At 36.7% G+C, this 23655-nt stretch overlaps 3 protein-coding genes across 3 annotated transcripts; all 3 read right to left on the bottom strand.

Annotated features, from left to right (window-relative positions):
• Nucleotides 1-482: 482 nt before the first annotated feature.
• Nucleotides 483-1424, bottom strand: LOC128533338 (olfactory receptor 6N1-like). The gene has a single exon (XM_053507576.1). The coding sequence runs from the start codon at nt 1422-1424 to the stop codon at nt 483-485; it is 942 nt and encodes a 313-aa protein (XP_053363551.1).
• A 16290-nt stretch (nt 1425-17714) lies between these two features.
• LOC128533336 (olfactory receptor 5B17) lies at nt 17715-19355 on the bottom strand. Its single transcript, XM_053507575.1, has 2 exons — nt 19346-19355; nt 17715-18682 (listed from the first exon to the last, which is right to left on the bottom strand). The coding sequence occupies exons 1-2, from the start codon at nt 19353-19355 to the stop codon at nt 17715-17717; spliced, it is 978 nt and encodes a 325-aa protein (XP_053363550.1).
• A 700-nt stretch (nt 19356-20055) lies between these two features.
• LOC128533335 (olfactory receptor 1500-like) lies at nt 20056-20991 on the bottom strand. Its single transcript, XM_053507574.1, has one exon. The coding sequence runs from the start codon at nt 20986-20988 to the stop codon at nt 20056-20058; it is 933 nt and encodes a 310-aa protein (XP_053363549.1). The 5' UTR covers nt 20989-20991.
• Between the last annotated feature and the right edge of the window lie 2664 nt (nt 20992-23655).

Raw genomic sequence — 23655 nt, 5'->3', positions numbered from 1 at the left:
AGTAAGAAAACAAAACAACGCTAATAAAAAATAAGAAAAAATAAGTTGTCTTGAGTGTCATTTGGGGTTTTTTTTTTGGGTAGAAGTTGAACTTTACATAATAATGACTCAAAAGAACTGACAGATGCAAAAGCTGTACTTAACTAAAAATTAACTGCTTTATTTAAAATAGCAGAGAAAGCTTGAGGGTTGGATTAATAAAGATGATTGTGTCTGACATATGTGCTTAGATAAATAAATTAAATAAAAGTCATGCCAACTTTTGCAGTACTTTCAGTAAACCCCTTAAGTAAAGAACATGCTTTTAAAAAGTATAGTGTTAAACTTGACATGTATATATTTTTTAGCATGCTTAATTCCAATCTGCAAAGATTTCCACGTTCAACCATATAAACTCTACAGACTCCTTAGTTTTCTACCATTGCGATTTTACTGGACTTTTTGGAAACAACAGTTTTTAAATCAAACAGCAAAAAAAAGTTTTAGCATTTTGAAATTTGACAACAGCAATGACTAAATACTATTCTTATTATCTGTTTACGTATTTTAGTCAGTTTTAGTCCATAAACAATAGGATTTAAAATAGGAGGCATAAATAGGAAATCCAGTGCAAAAAAAATTCTTAAACCCTGTGGAAAGGTAGTTGAACCATATCGACTGTAAAGAGCATCAAATAACAAGGCAATAATAATATTAAAGAATGACAGCAGGTGTGGCAAACAGGTCTGCATGAATTTGGACTTTCCCTCTTTCGATTTTTTACATTTTTTGATCAGCTGGATATATGAGCAAACAATCAACACTGCATGTCCAAAATACACAATAATAATTATGAATCCAGTCACATTATTTGCTGTTGTAGAGAAACATGCTAGTTTAACAACTGCCCAATTTTCACAATATAGTTTTTCAATATGTGACCCACACAAAGTTAGCCTTGATGTTAACAAGACTATAACAGCTAGAGAAAAAAATGGTGCAAGCCAACAAAAAATTATACATTTTACAATTTTGTGGTTTGTCATTTCTGCATGGTATGTTAGTGGTCTACATATTGCTACATACCTATCATAGGCCATGACTGTTAAAATTGAACAGTCACATAAAGTAGATGAATAAATAACAAATATTTGAATTAGACATCCTGCATAAGAAATAGTATGAATATGGGACAGCAAGTCATACATTAATTTAGGGTAAAAACCAGAAGTGCCATAGAGTGCATTTATACACAAATTACACAAACATATATACATGGGCTCATAAAGCTGCTTATTTGAGGCAATGCAGAAAATTATGGTGATATTACTAAGTATAATAAAATTATAAACCAATGCTGTCAAAGAAAAAAACATATATCTTTTTTCCACGATTCCATCTAATCCAGATAAGGTAAACATTAACATGGTTGAAATATTCTCCATAGTAAATTATCGTTACTCCCTTCCTGTGTGCTAGAATCTGTAAAGGTAAAGGGGAAAAAAAGTTTAGCCTTTTAGATGTTGCAAATTTTTATACCTGTCAAAATCTATTTAACTCTTTGCCTCGAGGCCACAGCAACTACACAGTGCATATCTCCTTATAGTTAACTGCTATGCAGATTTATTTATTTTTTGCAGGGGTGTGTCTTTCTTTGTTACGTGTTTGCTCCATACCTTAGAGTTCGGATGTCTGTATCTGTATTGTTTCCTAGGCATGGTACGCTTGCCAGCTTTTATGAAAATATATATATTGTATAATTTTATTTCAAACATGCCTTTTTACACACAAAAAGCAAAAACTAAATTAACAGCACTGTTCCATTTTTTTTTTTCACTGCCTGGCCCATAAAAAGGTTGCACACTCAAGTATTTAATTCAACATCCTTTACCTGTTTTATTCTTTATGCTGCCAGAATTACTCTTTTACAATTTGAGTCCTGGAATAGGCCTGAGTCATTAAGTAAAAGTCAAACTCAACTTTATTGTCCATTCTGCTACATGTACAGTGCGTACATATAGAGAATTGACATTACGTTTCTCTCTTCCTCGAAAAGGAAATAAAATGAAATAAAAACCTTAAATAAACCTTAAATAAACCTGAAAAAAGGAGAAAAAAAATTAAATAACACAACCTTAAAAGAGGTGAGGTAATTGAGTTACTGTCCTGCATAAAGGGACAGTTAACAACACAAAAGGCTGATATGGAGAAAAACGGAACATTGCAATAAGAATAGTGCAAGTGTGCTTATTTTAGTTGATTAAAGTTACATTATTAAGAGCAACATAAAGCAGTATACCAAAATGGGGTACAACTACAGCATAAACAAGGTATCCTTTTTTTTTAAAGTTATTTCCTGGGTTAAGGTAGTGAAAGTACCAATGGTGCATGGAGCATAAAGTGAAAAGGTGCAAATGTATGATTGAGTGTATGTGTGAGTGTTGTGTGTGTACAGTATGTCTGTATGAGTGTGTCTGTGTGTATGTGAAATGAAGGAGTCAGAGTATAACGGTGGGAGAGGCCGAAGAGCACAGGGGAGGCAGAGCTGGAAGGGAGTTGAGCTTCCTGATCGCCTGATGGATGAAGCTGTCCTTCAGTCTGCTTGTCCTGGCTTGGAGACTCCTTAGTCTCCCCCCTGATGGTAGCAGACTAAAGAAGCTCTGGGTCGGGTGGGTAGGTTCAAGGGCGTAGGTGACAAATTTGCGTGTGAGGCGGGTGTTGTATATGTCCAGGAGGGAGGGGAGAGATACACCAATAATCTTTTCAGCCGCTTTTACTATGCGCTGAAGTCTTCTACAGCAGGGCGCATTGCAGGCGCCGAACCACTCTGATTGCACTAGTACCTGACAGGATTGCCACCCGATGAAATAGCGTGACAAAAAAATGAAGACATGTCAGTTTAACACTAATGAATCACTTACATCCTCAGCCTGATATTTATATAGCCTCCCAGTATAATCAACATGTATAATACACACACACACACACATATTATATGTTATATATAATCAACATTCAGATTCACCTCCTGTGACCTTGCCTCTTTACCTAAACTTTAACATGTCTGATCTGCTTTTGTCCCCTAATAAATTCAAATTCAAATTTTATTTGTCACATACACAATCATACACAGTACGATATGCAGTGAAATGCTTATACGACCGCCGGTGACCTTAAATTTTTTTTAAAAACTATATATAAGGAATAAATATTAATAAAAGAAATAAAAAACAAAGGAAAATAAATGTAACTAGTAAAATAAACAACTGTACAAATAAGGGCATGTAAAAATATCACAAAATATAGAATATAGGAATATGGGGGGAAATATATATATCATTTTTTTATGTTTTTAAAGTGGCATTAAAATGTCTTAAAGTGGCAAAGTGTGATGTGCAATGGCAGGTAAACATGTATTGTATAAAGTGACTTATGAAAAGTGACATGTGCAATGGCTTCAGATATGTAAATATGTATTGCATGAATGTGTCCATGATTGTCCAGTCAGTGTCAATGTTTAAAAGATATTACTCCTGTGTGGTGTGATGTGGTTGAGAGACCTTATCGCCTGCGGAAAGAAGCTCCTCCTCAGTCTCTCTGTGTTGGGCTTCAGGGAGCGGAATCGCTTCCCAGACCGCAACAGAGAAAAAAGTCCATTGTTGGGATGGCTGAGGTCCTTCACAATCTTCCTGGCCTTGGTCCAGCACCGCTTGCTGTAGATCAAGTGCAGGTCATGGAGCTCGGTGCGGATGATGCGCTCAGCTGATCGCACCACCCTCTGTAGAGATCGTCTGTCCTGCATGGTGCTGTTTCCAAACCAGGTCGTAATGTTTCCCATCAGGATGCTCTCTATGGTACAGGAGTAGAAATTCCTGAGCACCTTAGAGGGCAGTCTGAAGTCTCTCAAGCGTCTGAGGTGGTAGAGACGCTGCCGGGCCTTTTTTACCACGGTGTTGATGTGACAGGACCATGACAGGTCCTGCGTGATGTGAACACCGAGGTATCGGAAGCTGTCCACTCTCTCCACTGGGCTCCTGGTGATGATGGGGGTCTGGTAGTTCCTCTCCTGCTTTGTACTAAAGTCCACTATCAGCTCCTTTGTCTTGCTGACGTTCAGGAGGAGATAGTCATTGAGAGAAGCAGGATGAGGTTTCTTTGGAACAGAAACAATGATGGAGTGAAATAAAGAGATGTTGAATATCTCAGTAACCACAGGTGCTAGCTGGTCTGCGCAGGCTCTGAGGATAGGGCCTGAGATGCCGTCTGCTCCTGCTGCTTTCCTGGTGTTCACTCTCTTGAAGGCTCTCCTCACGTCATGCTCGGTGATGATGAACGCATTTCCGGTGCTGGCAGTGTCCTTCAATGCAAGCATTGTGTCAGAAGATTTTGCGGAATCTCTTTTCACCTTTCATTTACAAAATTTATTAAACGGTGTGGGGGGGTTTTAGATAAACTAACAAGACAGAATAAGCCTAAAATAGATAAAAAATTAATAAAAATGATTAATGATAGAAATTAAATCAGACTTAATAGTTGGATTTGATACTTTTCTTTTTATGATTTTTAAAGCATCTTTTTTAGGCCTAAATATTCACTTTTATTTATGGGCAGGCGTATTACGAAATGAAGACCTGTTCAGTTGTTCCCTGCACAGTGTATCTGCACGGAGAGATTGTATGTGTGTGGACGGAGAGTTTGTGTGTGTCCATGCGCGTCTCATACTGTAGGTGTGTATGCACGGAGAGTTTGTGTGTGACGTTATCTTCTTACTAACTTTGCCGAGTTTTGATCTAAAGTTAGATGAACGTGCGCGCTGATATAAGAGAGTTTTCTTTTTCCCAGAAATACAACAAACACACATTTATACGTTAAATTTACATGCTCAAACCATCAGTCTGTAGTTATATTTTCTCCGTCTGCTTCCTCCTCTGCTGTGTGTGCCAGCCACACTGGTCTGGGGTAGGTCGGCCTTGGTCTTGGCCTGCGCTGGGGTTGCCACTTCTTTTGTTTTCTCTCAGGTTTTCGTTTAGGTGGTGCACTCAGCCAGTCTCTCCCTAAGAGGAGAGGAACAAAAAGATTAGGTAAAGATTAGGTACAACCAACAATTTCGGATACTTTCCCCATCGGTCCTCCACTGTGAAGCGGGCCGCTGGCACCTCCCGCCAATCACTGTATACAGAGGTGATGAGGAGGAGTTGACAGTGCTGCGCCCCCGCGGGGACGACTGAGGGGCATGCCAAGGTGACAGCGCTTCCTGTATAAATGACAAATTGAAGCACAAACAAAAAAGTCAGTGATTTTAAATAATACTACTAAAAAATTCTTACATACTAAGGAATAGGTAGAACTGTTACTCACTGGGGTGTAAATAATTGCAAATTTCCTGAATAGGAAATTCGTTGATTTTAACAAAACACCCTGACACAAGGATGTCTATACCAAAGCATTTATTTTCAAAATTGCTATATTTAGTATACACACTAATTTTGCAATTTTCACATTTTGATTATAGCACAATATGTAGCCATCCAATTTTAAAGAGTTTTGCTTGGTCATGTGATCAGTGATGCAGATACAGAAAGTGATTGGAATGTGTGAAGTTTTGTTTTTAGGAATATTTATTGCAAGAAAAGGACATATAGCGTCACAGTTGCAGTCATTCCAGCAGGTCCAACCCACATGCCCCACATCACAGCTTCAGAATCAGAGGAACTATCCAAGGAGTTTAAGTGGGCCACCAATTGGGCATCTCAGTATTGTGTCTTTCAGGGGAGTGATATGCCAGGGCTGTTCTCTCGAACATGGTGTGTGCCCACATATGTTTGTATTTTTGTATATTGTTTCCTTTTGTAGCTCAATAATAATTTTATTCCAGACAAAGCAGAGAAAAAAAATATCATTCAATATTAAAGAAAAAAAATAATGGAATCAACAGAAAAACACACATACAGAACACACAGGTTTCTGCATATCATAAAGAAAATAAAGCGATAAACTTTGGCATGAACAAAAGTACTAACATCAGTATACAAATTTCCATTTTTATTATTTAATGGTAACGTTAAACACTTTATATTTTGTATTAAAATAAAATTGTACATTAAATTGCAACCCAACCATTTTAAATTGCAGTGAAAGTAATAGAATTTCACCCTAAAAATTTTAAATTACACCTGAAAACAAGTTTTTAGAAGAACATACGTTTCACACACCTGCAAAAGGGAATACCGCCTCTATAGGGAGCCTTCGGATCAAGGAGCGAAAAATTGGCCAGATTGCCTATCATTAGTATATCGCATATCATCGTCTGCTAGCTGCAAAGAGTCGTCACCCAGGGTTCACTGTATTGAGACTGTGTCTGTTCCCCGAGCTAAAAACAAATTTAGAAAGACTCAAAAAGTCTGTTTTAGTAATTTAATTAACATAAAGACCACAAACTTGGATCAGACTGAATGCACAGCCGGCACCTCTGATCTGAAGCTAGGACTGTTAAATATTAGATCTCTCGCATCTAAAGCAGTTATTGTTAATGAAATTATCACAGATCAGGAATTTGATATACTCTGTTTAACAGAAACCTGGATTAAACAGGACGAGTATGTGGCTCTAAATGAAGCTAGTCCTCCTGGATACAGCTACATACACCAGGCTCGGTTAACTGGTAGAGGAGGAGGCGTCGCAGTTATTCACAATGATAATTTGACTATTGTACAAAAACACAGACACAAATTTAATTCATTTGAAATTCTTTATAGTAACATAAGTGTATTTAACTATATTAAGTCAGCTCAGTCGATCCCGCTAATTGTCATTTACAGACCTCCAGGGCCGTACTCTGAATTTCTTAGTGAATTTGCAGATTTCCTTTCAAACCTAGTTGTTTCTGTAGACAAAGTGTTAATTGCTGGAGATTTTAATATTCATTTTGAAAACCCAGAAGACCCTTTGAGAACAGCATTTATGTCCGTACTGGACTCGGTAGGAGTAAATCAGTGTGTAGTAGGACCCACTCATAAAGCAGGTCACACTTTAGATTTAATAATATTATTCGGATTAAGTATAAGAAATTTATTCACAATTCCACTATCTGAAGTTATCTCAGATCACTATCTTGTCTCAATTCAAGTGTGTCACAGTAATAATGTACACACAGCGCCGCGCTACCGTATGAAACGTACATTCACATCAATTACCAAACAGAGTTTTATCAGTAATCTCCCAGAGTTCCCAACTTCGATTAGATCACCGTCTGACCCCACAGAACTCGATCAGGCGACTGAATATTTAGAGTCGACATTTCGCTATACCTTAGATAATGTAGCTCCAGTTAAAAGAAAAATTATTAGAGATAAGAAACTTGCTCCCTGGTATAACGATCACACGCGCACTTTAAAACAGACCGCTCGGAAATTAGAACGTAAATGGCGTCAAACTAAATTACTAGTATTTCAAATAGCATGGAAGGAGAGCATCCTGAACTATAGAAAAGCTCTTAGTGTAGCTAGATCAACATATCTCTCCACTCTTATAGAAAATAATAAAAATAATCCTAGATTCTTATTTAATGCTGTAGCCAAATTAACCAGAAATAAGACCACTGGAGAAATCTTCACAACAACATCATGCAATAGTGAGGACTTCATGAACTTTTTTAATAATAAAATTGTAAATATTAGGCATAAAATTGAAGTTTTGAAACCGAACAATGTAATTGATGCGGATGTTAATCTAGCCATGTCAGATCAGAACCTAGAATACTTTACTCCCCTTGAAGAGAATGAACTAATTTCACTCATCTTTTCTTCAAATTCATCAACCTGTATATTAGATCCTGTACCGACACATTTTCTTAAACAGATAGTACCAGCAATAACAGAACCCCTGTTGAGAATAATTAATTCTTCACTCAGCATTGGTTATGTTCCAAAATCTTTTAAATTAGCAGTTATCAAACCAATAATTAAGAAACCTGACCTCGACCTCTGTCAGCTATCCAGTTACAGGCCAATATCAAACCTCCCCTTTATCTCTAAGATTCTGGAAAAGATAGTAGCGGAGCAGCTATGCTCATATCTACATAGAAATGGCATAAATGAACTCTATCAGTCAGAATTTAGGCCTCATCGCAGTACAGAGACAGCACTCGTTAAAGTAGTAAATGACATTCTATTGGCCTCTGATCAGGGTTGTGTAACTATGCTTGTATTACTTGACCTCAGTGCAGCTTTTGACACCGTTGATCACGCTATTCTTCTTCACAAATTAGAAAATGTAGTAGGAATTAAGGGTACAGCCCTCTCCTGGCTCAGATCCTACCTGACCCATCGTTATCAGTATGTAGACTTAAATGGTGATTATTCTGCATGTTCTCTAGTGGAGTTTGGCGTTCCGCAGGGTTCAGTTTTAGGTCCACTGCTTTTTTCCCTTTACATGCTTCCTCTGGGCAACATAATCCTTAAGCATGGTATTAGTTTTCATTGTTATGCTGACGATACACAGTTATATGTCTCAGCAAAACCTGATGAGAAAAAACAGCTTACTAAAATTGAGCAATGTGTGCAGGACATAAGAAATTGGATGCTAATTAACTTCCTTCTGCTAAATCCGGATAAGACAGAAGTTCTAGTCATAGGACCGCATACAGCTAGGAGTAAAATTTTAGATCACACCGTAACTTTAGATGGCCTTTCTGTTCCATCAAATGCAACAGTGAAAGACCTTGGTGTGATTATTGACTCCAGCCTTTCATTTGAAGCACATGTAGATAATATTACCACGATAGCCTTCTTTCACCTCAGAAATATTGCCAGGATAAGAAATTTATTGTTGCTAAACGATGCAGAAAAACTAGTTCATGCTTTTATCACCTCTAGGTTGGACTATTGTAATGCCTTACTGTCTGGTTGTTCAACTAGATGCATAAATAAGCTTCAGCTAGTCCAGAATGCAGCAGCGAGAGTCCTCACTAGAACCAGAAGATATGAGCACATCACCCCTATCTTATCTTCACTCCATTGGCTCCCTGTGAAATTTCGCATTGATTTTAAAATACTACTCTTGACATATAAAGCATTAACTGGTCTCGCGCCGCAGTACCTGAGCGAACTGCTAGTGTCTTACGATCCGCCACGCCTACTTCGATCAAAGGATGCAGGCTGCTTCTCAGTACCGCGTATTATGAAAAATACAGCTGGGGGCAGAGGTTTTTCTTACAAAGCCCCAAAATTATGGAATAGTCTTCCAAATAGTGTTCGGGACTCAGACATAGTCTCAGTGTTTAAGTCCAGGCTAAAAACCTATTTATTTAGCCAAGCATTTTTATAAATAGATTTGCCATAGGTAAAGGGGCAGATCTGGGGGACTCATGGACGTAGAGTATTATGGTGAACTGGTATGTTTGGATGCTGTCTTCCTCACTCTCATTGATCACTCAGGTTTGCTGACGGTGAGGTGATTGTTTGCTTTACAAGTCAGGAAGCCCTCATGTTTGTGTTTCCTTCTGGCTCTCCCTTTTAGTTATGCTGTCATAGTTAGTCCTGCCGGAGTCTCTGCTTGCACTCTACAGTTAATATACATTTACATTATACATTGTGTGACTGTGACCATACCTAACTGCCATCTCTCCTCCTCTTCTCTTCCCCCCCTCTTTCTCTTTCCTCTCTCTCTGTCGAGCTACACATGTCATTCCTGAGCTGCCAGTGATCCAGACTCCCTCTGCCCTCTGGACCTGTCTGACCCATCCTGGTGCCCCGCTTCTGGCTGAAGATCTCGTCACATGGATGCCCCGTGTGTCTCTCTGGGATGCGTCTGGTGTCTGGGAATGATTCTCTCTACCTAGAAAATGGTTCTGGCCTTGACTGGTGTTGGCAACTGTTTCTCTGGGGACTTGACAGTTTGATAGTTCATGACTGGAACTTCTTACAAGTCTACCTGGGTCTTCAATAACTACCTGGACTCCATATTAACATCAGTTAACATCAGATATTATAGCTGAACTGCCTCCCACCCTACACACTGTATAGATGCAGATCATTTACTGTTTTCTGTTTCACCCAAATGAGGATGGGTTCCCTGTTGAGTCTGGTTCCTCTAAAGGTTTCTTCCTATTACCATCTCAGGGAGTTTTTACTTGCCACTGTCGCCCTCGGCTTGCTCACCAGGGACAAACTGACCATTTTGATTCATACAAATTCACATTTCATACAAACTTATGTAAAAACAAATAATTATTTTGACTGTGTAAAGCTGCTTTGCGGCAATGAAAATTGCTAAAAGCGCAATACAAATAAAATTTAATTTAATTGAATTGAATTAGTTCATGCTGTGACTTTATATCTATCTATCTATCGATCGATCGATCGATCGATCGATAGGAATGAGATTAAACAGGGAACCCACCCTTATTTAGATGATATTGGATAACAGGGATTGATATGCCATCATACTGGGTGTTAGGAGCTGGAGTTTATATGAGTATGTGTAAGTTGTTTAAGTTAATATCCTGCTATTGTAATATACAGAGCTCAACTCAACAGAAAGTCAGTTATTTTGTCTGCCAAAACACACCCAAAGGAATTCAATACACTTTTCCTAGGGAATTATGCAGTCGACACATGAACCGGGCCTATGTAATCTAAAGACATTGAGGACGCAAATTTTTAATATCTCAAGCTGGTCAGCTGTGCTGATGTCTTAAACATACACCAAAAATTTTTAAGAACCTTCTGTGAAACATCATACTGAGTGACATCACGTTCAGTGACATCATATTGAGTGACATCATAGCTTTGCCCGGCTGTTGATGGCGCAGGGTGCTTGGGCTCACTCATTGTTGCTTCCAACTATATTACTTATTATTTTTTTTTATAATTATATAACTATATTATATATTACTAAATAGAACTAAAATTTATTGTACTTCTATCGACAAAGCAAGACCCAGTGTCCATTGCAGGGGACATGTTATAACTAATAAATAAATAACAGTTTGACATGTTTGACATCCAAATCTGATGTCCAAACAACAGGATATCGATATTTATTCATAGTATTTATGGTACCTAACCTAGCATTACACATATAAATTTATGGCCACATACAGTATAAATTCACAGTCCTTTTAAAACAAAGTTAAGAAACTCTGACTGGAGAACGAGAAAAGCACACAGTGGATACCAGATGGCTCTTAAATAAAGGAGTTCTTCTGTGCAACTTATTGTTTGACAAAGCAATATACGTGCATTTACATTTACTTGCCATAGCACGCAGTGCTCTCATTACTGCAGCCAGGGTTCAACTCTCAGACAGGGACCAAGTTAAAAGAAGAAAAAAAAATATTAGCATTAACAGCATTTCATAATTGTTTTTTGTCTTTGAGATAAAAAGAAATCATATTATTAAATGTTTGTGTTAGGTTCATTTGTTCAATTATATCCCAATGTCATTAAGTCAACCAAAAATGTCTATATGATGTATGTAATTAAAACAGTGAAACAATTCAATTAAACAACAATTAAAATGAAAGTAAATCTATATAAACCCTGTCCACAGTGGTGTAGTGGTTAGCACCTTCACCTTGCACTTCCAGGGGCCGGGTTCAATTCCTGGCCAGGCTCGATTGCCGTCTTCGTATGCATGAAATTTGCATGTTCTCCCCATGCTTGGTGGGTTGCCTCCAAGTATTATGGTTTTCTCCCACAGTCTAAAGACCAGTCCAGGGTGTGCCCTAAGTCTCCTGGGATAGGCCCCCACCGACCCTAAATACAGGAAAAAAGCGGTATAGACGACGATTTTGTTTGTACATTGATCAGGACTTGCTCTTTCACTGATATCTTTAGGTTTTATACATTGGAGGACCCGAAACCACTCTTAGAAAATCTACTGTCTAAATGTCTGTATGTTTGTCCAGACAGATTTTATCACAGCATCATGCAATACTGGCTAACCTTTGCCAGTCCTTAGGTATTTGACTGAAGCACTTTACCCTTTCCTTTGCAGTCATTAATTTTTCCACTTTAACCACAGGTACCATATCATGTTTTATTAACAAACAAACTAACTTTGTGCAACACAAAACATAAAAAACAACAAAATACTGCATTTCCCTTATGGTTGTGTACAAATATTGACATGAAGCAATTTGTAATCAATTACTTGTTTTTATAAGACTTTTGCTTGGCTGGGCTCCAGGAAAGGTTAAACATTGCTCACTTCTTGCTTATTAAGGGACCACCTTAAATATTTTTTTTTTATGTTCAACAGTTTAGTATTAATTTCTTTTTGCTATTGTTGTGTTAATAAGCTTGAAAAGCCCTTTAAAATATTGTAAGGCTGTACTTGGTCCTATGGCCATCTGTTGAATAGACAACAGCCAAATATTGTCTTAACCTAGCTATACTAATGGCGTTTGCTGCAAACTCCCTAGTATTCCCGTATGACCTCATAGAGCACAAATCAACATGTTTTTTTTATACATTATACTACAAAACAGTCGTCCACCTTAAAACCTATTCACATGGGAACAGTGTCATTGGAGGCCAGACTTTTCTCATATAATTAAGTCTCACTGGTCATGCAGTCAAGGAAACTACAAATTGGGTCAGTATTGAGTAGCAAGTTCCTATTTATTATTATTATCAACAACTGTTAAGAACACAAATAGGCCTTTTAATAAACATCTGTGATTTTTCAGTAATTTGTTCACCCTCTTATAGTTCCCCTCACTCCTCTTGTTTTTTTGCATTTAGCAAGCCCATTAAAAAAATCTTATTTTAATAAAGGCATAGAAACCAATAGTTTCCTAAAAATTATTGTAAAGTAAAAGCAACTTTACCACCCACCAAATATTGAGTAAAGCCCCCCCACTTCACTTAAGAACCAGCATTAACTTTTTTTTTTTTTATGGGCCAGCCTATACTCACAATGTGCATCACTGAGCCTTAGCCATCAATGATCCTGTTGTTAGTTCACCATTTTTTCTTATTTGGATTTTTAGTAGGTCCCCAACAATGCAGACTGGGAACTGCAGTTTTGGAATTGCTGTGTTCAAGTCATCCAGCCATTGGAATTAGGCATCGTCATAGCAGCCACATTTACAGTATAATAACTCGTTACAAGGGAACCTGGAAAGGGATAGGACATGATAGGCAGGTTTTAAAGTTTATGCTTAGAATTATGAGGAAATGTGATAGAGAAAGTATGGTGTGATGACATCTTCATCTTGCTTGCTCTGACACCAATGTGAATAACATTTATGGTATAATTTGTGCCATAGTCACTATACTTTTTCCCTTATTGCTTATTTTATGTTTGTGCATGTTATTCACAAGTTCTGACGCATGTCTTTTTGTTACACAGTTTCACTGACGACTCCAGACATTCGTTGATTTCTTTGTCTCTTGTTTTATTTTCAACATCAAAGTACAACGGTTGTTACAGTTTCTTGCATAAATCCACTGTAGTCACGACAAGTCGTTTGCTGTGTTCTGTAGCTTCAGTAGATTACAGTTACAACAACTTATTTTACTGTATCTTTTCTCACAATATCACGTTATCACGTTATCACGGTCAAAGGCTTGTGTGCTCCAAACCTTTCTGTATCCTTCTGTGTCTTAAGAGCAACTGAACAACTAACATGCGTGCTAGACATACAGCTACATCACTGTGGGATGATGTCACAGAACAACTTATGAAATGATGTCACAATACAACTTACGAGTATAATACTAAACGCTTAACCTAATACACTTAATGGACTTAATGCTTAATGCTTAAACTAACAGACTTAATGCTAAATGCTTAACTAATAAATTGAAATGAAATAAACACAACAACTAATTACAAGAATGAATCTTCTTCTTCTTTGTCTTTCGGTAAAGACAGAATAAGACAGTCTAAGATAAAGGCAGCTTTTCCAAAACATTCCAAAGAGGAAATATTAAATTTCTGTGTTTTCCAGTTGAATCAGTATCTTACTGTAGTATTAAAGACTGAATGTCAGATTAAAACAAATAAATGAATACCCTGTGGCATTTTGTCAGAGAAACATTTCCTGTATATAAAATATATACTGTATATAAAATATATTTCTATCTTGATAAAAATAAAAGTAAGGTTTTATTTATTTATATAAGATGCAAAACATCCCAGATATTTCAATGGTCCCTGAAATCAATGGTGCAGAATAAGCCATTGCTGTACCTTTAAAACCTATGCATCACTTAATAGTGATTTACTTACAGTATATTACTAAGATGTTATCTACTGTCCCTATCTAGGGTCCCTGCTCATCTGCGTGAATGTGCATTAGGCATGCTGCAGGGAGGCATAAGGACTGCTGATGTGGCTAGGGCAATAAATTGCCATAACCGCACTGTGAGACGCCTGAGACAGTGCTACAGGGAGACAGGAAGGACAGCTAATCATCCTCGCTGTGGAAGACCACGTGTAACAACACCTGCACAGGATTGGTACATCCGAATATCACACCTGTGTGACAGGTACAGGATGGCCACAACAACTGCCCGAGTCACACCAGGAACACACAATCCATCCATCAGTGCTCAGACTGTCCGCAATAGACATCCTCCTCCCTCATGTGGTACCCTTTATGCATGCTCATCTGGACATGATCCTCCAGCAGGACAATGCCACTAGCCACCAGTTTATGTCTTATGGTGTTGACCCTTTAGTGTTCATACAAATATTTACACATTAAGTTTACTGAAAGTAAAAACAGTTGAAAGTCAGAGGACGTTTCCTTTTTTGCTGAGTTTATATAAAAAAGCATCTGAATACACAGTGTATTCATAATACACTATGTTGTTTTTTTTAATATTTTTTATTTATTTGGATTCTTGGATTTATATACAGTATACAGTATATTATATAATACTTATATATTCAAACAGACTTTGGTATTGGTGTACTATATTCTGTTTAAATATGCATGTGTTATGCTCTACATTTGCTTCCAACAGGGATGCCCAGTTATGTTCTAATAAAAAAGTACTAGTAAACTACTGTAGTGTTTTTTGGTGTACAGTAGATAAATCAGATCAATAAATTCCATTATTTTTTTGTGTTTTTACACCCAGTTCAAGAATGTGCTAAAACAAAAATTCATATTACAAAGATATTGAAATAGAGTTAAATCCACTTAAATGTGTGTGTGTGTGTGTGTGTGTGTGTGTGTGTGTGTGTGTGTGTGTGTGTGTGTTTCAGTCCAGTCCTTAGATATTGGGAAGTCTGATTGTCAAGAAAGAAAAATTGTCATAGTTGTGCTGGCCTAAATGATTTGCTACATTTTTAAAGATGGAAGAATGTTCATATGAAGAATGTCATGACACAATTGCTGATAAGAGAGGAAGTTTACACTGGCAGTCAAAACAATCATGGTTAAACACAAATGAAAGTCACTAAACATGTACCGGGGTAAATACAAAACTGTAGTCAAGAAATCAAGGCACAGTTAAACACAGAATATGCACTAGATTTAATGACTTGGTAATGTCAGGAGACAATTCGCAGTATCATATACTTAAAAACACTCCAGCTTTCATGATAAACAGGTGTGTCTGATTAGAACTTAGGTGAGTCGGAGCATGCATGCAGTTTGTTTGTTCTTTGATTCTGCTAATGGTGGCCTGATATCTTTGCAAATTGGGTGTGTCATGTACTGTAAATATCTATGATGGCCCTCTTAGCTGTCCTCACTATATGCTGCTGACCTAATCAATGCAATCTCTCATCGGCTCCTGTTATAATAACCTGGCTAGGTTTTTACTTGTTTCAGAACATGTTTAGAGTGCCTGTCAAGTGGTCTGTGTGTTAGAATAAACATTGGTTAACCCAGTATGCACTAGGAATGCATGTTTTTGGAAATGTTCATCCTAGTTAGGTTACAAATACACCAATTATGTACCTTTTTTATAGTGTAGTGATAGAGGTTCACTTGGTTGCATTACACCCCAGATAGCATTCATATGTTTTGCTAATGTCGATCTCAGAGTGGCTGACAAGTATACTCAATATTAAAAAAAGAAAAAGAAAAAAAAAAGCACAGAGAATGCTTGTTACTTGGCAAAATGTAGCTAAGACATCTGCATGTAATCCAAAATGCTCGGTAGACAATGTTTGGTCAAAAGCTATCAAGTCATTTCCATGATGAGAGACCAAAATCCAACAGACAACCCTGCACTCGAACCCTACAACAAGGACACCTAGAGCATTTAGCACATTCAGGAGCTTTTGTGTGTAAGGAAGGGGCCTTAACCCACCTTGCCTGGATGCTAATTACCGCTCACCATTCCACTGTCGTATATGGCCTATAAAAGGGCTGTGGAACCCCAGACTGATGAGTAGGTACTTTCCCAACATGCACTTACAGTACATGTGTTTCTTATGCCCGCAGAATCTGCAAGTTTGCTCTGCATCTAAAGCACCTCCTGCTCTGTGCCATGTGCCTTGCCTTCTCAGCTCACCATGCAGCAACTATGAGGACTCTACCTGCACTGAACTATGGCAGATCTGTGCCTTAAGATCATGGTTGTAAAACCTGGTCTCCATGTTTCTTTAAAGCATCTTAAAGGACTTAAAAATATATTTGCTTTGTAAAACTCTTATTGCTGTTTTTTACCCTCTTGAAGGCTGCCAGGAATGATGCTGGCTTAAATAACTTTGGATATAATTTTACATATTTATACCTCAATAATAAGTTTATCTACAGCAAAAACATCACAACCAAAGTAGGACAATATCGATTTGGTTAACTTTCATTGAGGTGACATCATAAATGCTTTCTGTGATTGCACTGATTAGGTCAGTCTGGGGAATTACTCTAGGCAAACTTAAAATATATTTTATTGTATTATGCTACAGTATTTGGTGTTGTTTGTATGAATAAAATGTTAAGCAAAACTGTGCATTTTTGTAAATGGGACACTAAAGGGGATTTTTTGTAGGCTGCCATTCATGCTAGGACTTCCACTGATACTTCAGCAAAAAAGGGCAGGGGTAAGTAGGGTAGAAGCACTCACAAACTGGCAATGAAGCAACTTAATAAATAGGTATCCCCAGCTCTAAGATACTTCTTGGCATGGTAATTGTAATGAAGATTTTTTTATGATAAAAAAATAATATAAATCTGTTATTTTCCAAAAACACAGGAATTCTTTACATTCAAGTTCTTTTTGATGTATACATTTAAAAAGTTATAAGCAATTTACAGTATGTGATCATAGAAACATATTGATTTATTTAAAAGTAAAAGACATTTGCATTTATTTACATCACTGATTGTGAGGAAAATCAAAGGATTAATTAATCTCATATCTGTTCTCCTGCTAATAGCCATTCTTGTATACTGTTCTTTTCAAATTATGCATTTACTGGTCCACAATTAAGTTTAAATATTTCTATTTTCATTTATGTTAGAGTATGTGAATGACATATCTCTCTCTCTCTCTCTCTCTCTCTCTCACACACACACACACACACACACTTTCTTTACTAATGTCCCCTGTACTACTGAAACTAATACAGTGTAAAAATACATTATTTCTATTCATAAAGCTAAGTTTATGCTCAGAATTATTGTTTGCTTGACCATCAGTGTAACAAAAACAAACAAACGAAAATAGACCTTATACAATTATGTCTGCTTTGTGACATCCTGTCCATTGTTAAAAGTGCTTTTTAAACAAAATGTACTTAAAAAGACAACACAAAGCCGATTGTTAAATAGTCTTTACAGACTGCAAATGAAATTCAACTCCAAAAAATATTTTATGCAGAAGTTTTTTGAAACTTTGATTAATCTGTTCGGTTTTCATTCCATATATAATTGGATGCAGGAGTGGTGGGATCAGAATAAAATGTACAGATATGAAAACATTAAGATCTTTTTGAAGATAATAATTTAATCGATTATATATTACAGAGAAAAGAGTAGCGGATGTAAAATTGATAAATGTAATTAAATGTGGGAGGCAGGTTTTTAAAGGCTTTTTCTTGGCATTTCCTGATGTTTTTAAAGTAACAAGTAATATTTTTACATATGACATAAGCACAAATAACAAAGGAAAAACAACAAAGATAACTACCAAAACCATACCATACAGGTCTGCAAATACACTCTTAACACAGGTAAGGTTGACAACTGCCAGGTTATCACAAAACAACTTGCTTATAGTGTACCTACACAAAGGCATACGTGAAGTTAGGTGAATTTGTGTACCTATAAAGCAAATCGGGAAAATATAGGCTATTCCTAGGAGTGACCTAACTTTGGTTGTTGTCATTATATTGTGATACTGCAATGGTTTACAGATAGCAACATATCTGTCATATGCCATAAGCATTAATATTAAATATGCACAAGCTCCATAAATATTTACACAGAATATTTGAAACAGACAGTTTTCAAAAGAGATTAATTTCATATTATCAAGAAGATAGTTCATGATGTTAGGCAAGACTGCTGAGCTTCCAATAAGCCCATTCAGTGCCAGATTAAATAGAAATATATACATAGGTTTGTGAAGGCTTGTGTCAAGGTAGATCACCAGCATCAACAATGCATTTGCAAAAAGTGTTGCAAGATAAGTCAACAAACTAACAAAGAAAACTGAATAACTGACTGGCCCAGAAGGTTCATAAGCCACAACAAATAAAGTTATGTTAAAATTCAGCATATTTACTGACTCTTTAAAAAAGACATAAAGGAGATGACAAAAAATGCCAAAACAGTTACATTCTAACTAAATGCAGTACTTTTAAAGAGATTAAAAAGGTGTTAAAATACTGAGACTTATCTCACAGAGCACACCTTGTTTTAGTTAGGCACCAAGACTTTACCAGCAGATCCTTTATGTCCTGTATATTGTGAGGTGGGGCCTCCATGGATTAGACCTGGTGCGATCTTTTCCCCAGATAAGTAATATACATGTGCATACCCATCCATATAATGTGATTTAAATTGACTGATCAGGCAAGGCCACCATCTTTCATTGCTCCATTCTCCAGTTCTGAAGGCCACATGTCTATTTTAGACCATAATAGGCATGTGGCCTAAAATAGACATGATAAGATGAAAACATTTTTCTCTCATGGCATGGAGTACACAGGAAAGCCACTTTCATGATATCCCAGCAGAGCTATGTAGGCAGGTTAAAAAGAGTAAAAGTAGAGAAAGAAGAAGAAGAGGAAGATAAAAAAAAATCCAGGTCTTGATGGTTACCCCTTCCTACAATCCTCCTGTCTGACATGCAGTCTATCAGACACAAGATAGATGAGCTGGAAGTGTGGGTTAAATGGAAACTTGAAATTAAAGAGATATGTTTTCTTGCCTTCTATTACACTATAATACCCATCCCCATATTGATAAATCCCAAGTATCTAAGTAAATTCTGACCAGTTGCACTTATTTCTTTTCTGATGAAATGTGTTGAAAAAAATTAAAAAGAAGAAATCCTATCCCAAATTAACGGCAAACTTTAACTATTTATATTTCAAGCTGATAAAAGAAGTGGAGGACACAAAGCTTTTCTTTCTTTACAGTCGCATGTGAGTTGTTTATTTGTGGATATCCATTTAACATTTAATAAAATGACAGGTTTACATGTTTTATATTTTTTTAATGACAGTCCAGTAGGTTTCCATGAATGGACACATGTCCAGTGTCACTACCAAGCTTTAGTTATCCCCAGCGCTGTATCATCTTATGACATGTATACTGATAGCTGCAGGACTTCTCAGGACGGCAGGTTTATCAAGTTAGCTGATGGTACTACATCTCTAAAAAGTAATTGCAATTTTATATCTAGGCTCTTGGAAAAGTTAAAAAAATTAATTTTGCAGTTGCAAAAGTAAAAAAAAAATCATATTACTGATCCTTTATGCTAAATAGGTGCTTAAAAAAGTAAAAAAAAATCTATGAAATGCTGTAGAAGAAGATACATTTATTCAGGATTAACACAACTTGATCATTTGCACAAGTATTTTACTGTGTGCTTGTTAATGGGTTAAAAGAAAAGCTTGCTGAAAACACTATGCAACAGCACCCAAATTACCACCAGTTTATCCTATAGCAATATTGAATCCGAAGATCATTCTTATCAATTGCTTCCGTATTTTGGCCAATTTTAGTCCATAAATAAGGGGATTTAAAACAGGAGGCACTAACAGGAAATCCAATGCCATAAAATTTCGCAAACTTTGAGGAATAGCTGTGTAACCATACCGACTGTAAAACACATCAAACAGCAAAGCAACAGCAATATTAAACAAAGCTAGTAGATGTGGCACACAAGTCTGCATAAATCTGTATTTGTTCTCATTTGACTTTGTAAAGCTTCTAATCAAGTGGATGTATGAATAAACAATCAATACTGCGTGTCCAAAGTAAACAATGATAATTATATAACCAATTACATTGTTTACTGTTGTAGAGGAACAGGCCAGTTTGACAACAGCCCATGTTTCACAGTACATTTTTTCAATATTTGAGCCACATAGGGTAAGTCTTGCTGTTAACAGCACCACAATAGCCATGCAAATAATAGGGGGAAGCCAACAAAAAATAATACATTTTACAACTTTTTGGTTGTTCATTTCAGAGTGGTACTCCAGTGGTTTACATATGGCCATGTATCTGTCATATGCCATTACTGTTAAAGTTGATACATCACATAAAGCAGATGAATAAATAACAAATACCTGAATCAGACATCCAGCATATGAAATTTCCTGAAATTGGGTCAGTAAATCATACATAAATTTAGGGTAGAAGCCTGTAGTGCCATAAAGTGCATTTATACATAAATTACACAAAAATACATACATGGGCTCATGAAGCTGCTTATTTATGACAATGCATACAATTACAATAATATTACACAACAAGATAACATAATAAACCACTGATGTCAATAAAAAATAAACATATCTGTTTTCCAAGGTTACATTTAATCCAGAGAGAGAGAATACTAAGATGTTGGTAACATTATCCATTCTGGATTGAGTCTATAATAGAAAAAGTAGGTTAGGTTCAATCAGTGACTTGCTTGATATATACCTCATAGTTACCCTTAAACAAAAAATAAACTAAAATCATGCATTGTTGAAAAGAAACTAAAAATATAAATACAAAAAATAATAATAATGATAATAATAAACATAATTATTATTATTTTTTAAAGAATTTATGGGTTCTTTAACTCCTACCAGATTAATATGATTTATATCTTAGAGGCATTACATGATCTTCCTAAAAAGTGAATAAACAAACAATGCCATACCATCTTGTGCCTTGCTGGTTCTACCAATGAAGTAATTATTGGATTGTTTTATACCCTGCCTTGTCATTCTTCTTAGTTACAATTCTCTTATGACTCCCGAAGTAAAGAAATATATACTAAATATATTAAATCCTAGCATGCCAAAGCATACCTAAGGTACTTGCAGCCAGACTAATGACTAAGATACTTGAAGTTTTCTATTTTGGAACAACTAATTTTGTACTAAATGCATTTAAGTTGTAATTAAATGATACAAAAGCACAATTTAAATTTTGTGTGCTAAAGTGGAATAACTAAATATACTTGGTACACTTAAAGTATACCTAATACCTGACATACTTGACACAGTAATTAAAACAATTAAAGTATATACCCAGATAGCACAGGTACGTCGCATAGACATCTGCTAAAGAGCGTATCATCTGGTAAACATTGCGCTTGTTTTTTTATAGTCGTCATCTTGATCATCTGTAGATCGCCTGTTTGAGCTGTTAAATGATACATCGTCTTAACATCTATACAACGTTTATACGACGTATCTTTATCATCCGAAATTTGCTGGTATGTGGATGAGAAATATATATATAAATAATCTGGAAATAGAAAGGAGAAACACCAAAGGAGAATCAACCAGAAGGTGGCGGTAGTGCAACACTTATGGATGCAAGCCGCCATTAAACTCCAAAGGAGAAGAAGAATAACAGTTTGTTGAGAAGACAAACGTTTGGCGGGCGTGTGGAAAAGGTAAGCAGGAATTAATTCCCATCTTTCTAAATAGAAACGAAATACTAAACATAAATGTCACCTGCTGTTTAGCGATGTTTAGTCACATTATTTTGGTTTAAGCTATTTTTTATATTTCTAATCACTCTTAAAATACTGACGGTTATTTGCGTGTGCTTAATCTGCGGTTCAGTTCTGGTTTTGGTCTGTTCTCATGAAATGTGAAGCGAGAGGAACAAAGTTTTTATACTTTTTATAAATTTATATTTATAAATTTACAAAATATTGTTCATTTGCTAAATTAAGTATCATGAATTTTTATTTAATCTCCCTCTAATTTTTTTCACAGCAGTTTGTGTCTGAAAAGTGTCCTGTGTCCTATTCACTGAATTCTGTTGACCATGGTTAATTATAATTAACCAAGGCTATTTAATTAAAATAATGAGAGGGGGGTGTTTTAATAAAACGACATTTATCCGACATGAATCAGACATTTGGCAGATGTATGAACATCTGATTTACATCGTCTAAAGAGTGGTGTAAGGGCCATATTTCATTCTTGTGATTTGTTGTTGTGTTTATTTTATTTCAGTCTATTAGTTAAGCATTAAGCACTAAGTATCATACTCATAATTTGTATTGTGACATCATTTCATGAGTTGTTCTGTGACATCATCTCACAGTTATGTAGTTGCATGTCTATCACGCACATTAATTGTTAGTTGTTAGCAAAACCGAAAGCGACAAGAGAACTTGCCTGCTTTAAACTTCACCATGTCACACGGCGAGGACAACGTCGCTATCGTCGAATCTGAGCAGGTGATGGTGCTCGACAAAAATGATTCTCCAGACAAGCTTCATGAACTGAAGAACGCCAGAGTCAGTTGACTGTATTATACAACGAACTAGAGGCGCTTATGGATAATGCTTGTAATTTGCATGAAGTTAAAGCCAAGCGCCACCAATACGAAGTGCTGCTAAATGACTTTATTGAAAGCAATGTAAAAGTGCAATCGTGTGCAAAGGATGAAGAGCGTGAAACCGATCAGCACCACTGGTATTACCCTAGATTGACGCGCTGCACAGAATTCATGGTAAGAGTGAAGTCGTGGATTGCAGAAACTAGTAATCGCTTTAAGTTGCCCCAAACAGTTGACGATGGAGTTTTGCCAAACGATAGTGTGTCAATGCTGGAGCGCAAGACGTCCGCCCCCCAAAGGCACGGAAGCGTAACGTCAGTGGCATCCAAGAGGTCCTTAACGTTAGCAGCATTTGAAGCTCAACTAAAAAAGGCAGAAGCCAACAGAGCAGCTTTGCTGGCTAAAGCAGCAACCTTGAGAGATCAGCAGGCGCTGTAACTGGAGGAAGCACAACTAAAGGCACGAAAGGAAAGGCTGGAAATGGAAACGGTGCTTGCAATCGCCGATGCTGAACTAAATTCTTACCAGGACCGAAAAAAACACCATCCTACAAGACAGGATCTGACCATCAAAATGCGTGGTGCATGCGCTCCCGAACAGGAACACAATGACCACCACGACCACAGTTCGGCAACGGAATACCTCGAACTGCCATCACGCCTCTGAGCAACCCACTTAAGCATGCCTGTGAGTGCCAAACCCATAATGACAAGCACCCTAATGGAACGGCCTACCCA

This window comes from Clarias gariepinus, chromosome 11, assembly GCF_024256425.1.
Source record: "Clarias gariepinus isolate MV-2021 ecotype Netherlands chromosome 11, CGAR_prim_01v2, whole genome shotgun sequence".
Lineage (NCBI taxonomy): Eukaryota > Metazoa > Chordata > Actinopteri > Siluriformes > Clariidae > Clarias > Clarias gariepinus.
Note: the sequence above shows the minus strand (reverse complement) of the source record. Positions and strands in the feature narration are given on the sequence as shown.